Source organism: Ursus maritimus, unplaced genomic scaffold (assembly GCF_017311325.1).
Source record: "Ursus maritimus isolate PB19 unplaced genomic scaffold, ASM1731132v1 scaffold_19, whole genome shotgun sequence".
Taxonomy (NCBI): domain Eukaryota; kingdom Metazoa; phylum Chordata; class Mammalia; order Carnivora; family Ursidae; genus Ursus; species Ursus maritimus.
The window spans coordinates 3,475,990-3,478,443 of record NW_024424341.1 but is presented as its reverse complement, the minus strand read 5'-3'; the positions used below and the strand labels follow the sequence as shown (position 1 = coordinate 3,478,443).

Below are 2,454 nucleotides of genomic sequence, written 5' to 3'. Positions count from 1 at the left end.
TGCAGATGGGGGGCCGGGGCGGGGGCGTGTGTGGGGGTCTGGAGCCTTCGGCTCCGGCAGCGGTGGTGCCTGGCGGCGGGTCTGCACCAGCTGAGGCTGAGAGCCGCCAGATGGTGGCTGAGCCCTGGGCCGCAGCCCTGTCTGTGCCTGCTGTCCATCCGCACGCTGAGACGGTAGCAGGCCTGAGGAGTGGTAGCTGTCCACCTCTTGTTTGTGGGAGCCAGGACCTGTCCCTGGAGACCCTTCGTTCGGGCGGAGGCGGGAGCAGCAGTGTGCGGGGGACTGTTGCCCAGCCCGTAGCAGGAGCTCTGCTCACTGCTGTCCTCCCCTTGTCCATCTGTCCGTCCCCACCCGCAGCCTCCAGCGGCCTGTGCACCATGTGGTCCCCCCAAGCACCGTGACTGAGGACTACCTAAGGAGTTTCCGGCCCTACCACACCACCGAGGACCTCCGCATGTCCTCCCTGCCTCCCCTTGGCCTGGACCCCGCCGCTGCCGCCGCCGCCGCCTACTACCACCCCAGCTACCTGGCCCCGCACCCGTTCCCCCACCCAGCCTTCAGGTGAGGCACCCCACGGAGTCCCCTCATGTCCTGGGGCCAGGCTCCCCAGCCTTCCACAAGTTAGCCGTTAGGGGTTTGCTCCTGGTGGGAGTCCCCCATCAGCCGTGCTGCCGCTGCCCCAGTGGCTGCCTGTGTCGCTGCCAGCCTGCTGGTGGCACAGTGCATGGCTTCACGGAGAGGAGGGAGCACTTTGCTGCTTGACTGGGAAGCCCCAGGGCAAGCGTGTCCCCCGTCTCTGCTCCGTGCAGGAGCCTCCCAGGTCCCAGCCCAACGTGTCTGTAGAGCAGGGGCTGCTGCTCATAGGGGGCCTGCGGTCGGGCCTGGAGGGGTCCTGGCTGGGCTTTGGGGCTGGCCGTGGCCTCTGTCGCCAGGGCCTTTGTGGAGGCTCCCGGCCATTCCGCCCTGGCTAGGGGGTACCTTTGGATGGGCCTGGGCTTTGTTTCCTTGAACTCTGGTTCTCACTGGGCCCCATCTTCTCTTCACAGGATGGATGACTCCTACTGCTTGTCAGCCCTCCGGTCCCCCTTCTACCCCATCCCCACCCCCGGCTCCCTGCCCCCGCTGCACCCATCTGCTATGCATCTCCACCTCTCTGGGGTCCGCTACCCCCCCGAGCTCTCCCACTCGTCCCTGGCTGCGCTGCACTCGGAGCGGATGTCCAGCCTCAGCGCCGAGAGGTAAGCCACGTCCTGGGCCGGGGCGTCCCTGCTCTTGCTGCCTGACAGCGCAGCGTGGCCCGCGCTAGGGCCTGGCTCGGCCGCTCGTGTCCGCGGTCTGTTCACCCACGAGGTGGGGAGGGACGGGTGCTAGACTTCGCGCTCCCAGCCGGTGCCTGGCGGCTCGGTGGTCCGTCGCCAGCCTCCTGGCACGAGCAGCACGTGCTGTGAAGCTCGGTCCGGGGGACTTCAAGTCTCTCGGTGACTTCATAAAAGCGGAGGCCTGCGCGTCTGCTGTCGTGGCACAGGTTACAGTGCTGGTCTCCCGCCCCCGGGAGTTCTCTCGGGGCCCGTGCCTCGTCCCCCCTGCGCCAGCACAGCGGCCGTTACCTCCTCCTCCCACTTCACCACAGGCTACAGCTGGATGAAGAGCTAAGGCGCGAGCGGGAGCGGGAAGCAGACCGCGAGCGGGAGAAGGAGCGCGAGCGAGAGCGGGAAAAGGAGCGCGAGCGGGAGAAAGAGCTGGAACGCGAGCGGGAGAAGGAACGGGAACGGGAGCGGGAGCTGGAGCGCCAGCGGGAGCAGCGGGCCCGCGAGAAGGAGCTGCTGGCGGCCAAGGCGCTGGAGCCGGCCTTCCTGCCTGTGGCCGAGCTGCATGGGCTGCGGAGCCACGCGGCCGAGGAGCGGAGCAAGCCCTCAGAGCAGCTGACCCCGACGCGAGCAGGTACCGCGGGGCCCCGGCGGCCAGCTGCCGGCCTCTGTGCAGAGATGCGCCGCGTGGCCCATCGTAGGCTACAAACGCGAGGTCACGGAGCCAGGCAGGAGTTGGGGAGAGGTGCCCAGTGGGCCCCCGAACCAAGAGACGTAGATCCCGTCACGCATGATAGTAAAATGCAGTGAAAGCATCAGGAAGGGAGAAATGCGTTTTGAGTGTTTCTTTGCCTTTGTCTTGAACATACTTTGTTTCATCGCGGGTATATGTCGTCAGTTGATAATGGCTTGTTAACAAGGGGCTTGCAGGATTCTGAGAACTCAGTCTGCTTTCTTGAGCCAGTGCGAGCCCGCGGCAGCACCGCGGCGGGTCCGATCAGGAGCGGTGCCCACCAGCCACCAAGCATCCCCGGAGGCCGTGCTTCCTGAAGCATCCATAGCGCCCCTGGGGTCAGGCGGCGGTGGAGAGAAGGGGGAGGCATGGGCCGGGCCCCGGTGCTGAGATCCTGCTGTGGCGGTTTCTCCC

At 66.9% G+C, this 2,454-nt stretch overlaps 1 protein-coding gene across 2 annotated transcripts in view; it reads left to right on the top strand.

The window, feature by feature from the left end:
• Positions 1 to 2,454, top strand: part of GSE1 (Gse1 coiled-coil protein) — a 46,299-nt gene that overhangs the window by 21,819 nt on the left and 22,026 nt on the right. For both annotated transcript variants that reach the window (XM_040633230.1, XM_040633231.1), the window contains one exon: positions 1,655 to 1,941. In XM_040633230.1, the coding sequence (XP_040489164.1) occupies positions 1,655 to 1,941 (287 nt within the window). The remainder of the gene's footprint in view (positions 1 to 1,654; positions 1,942 to 2,454) is intronic.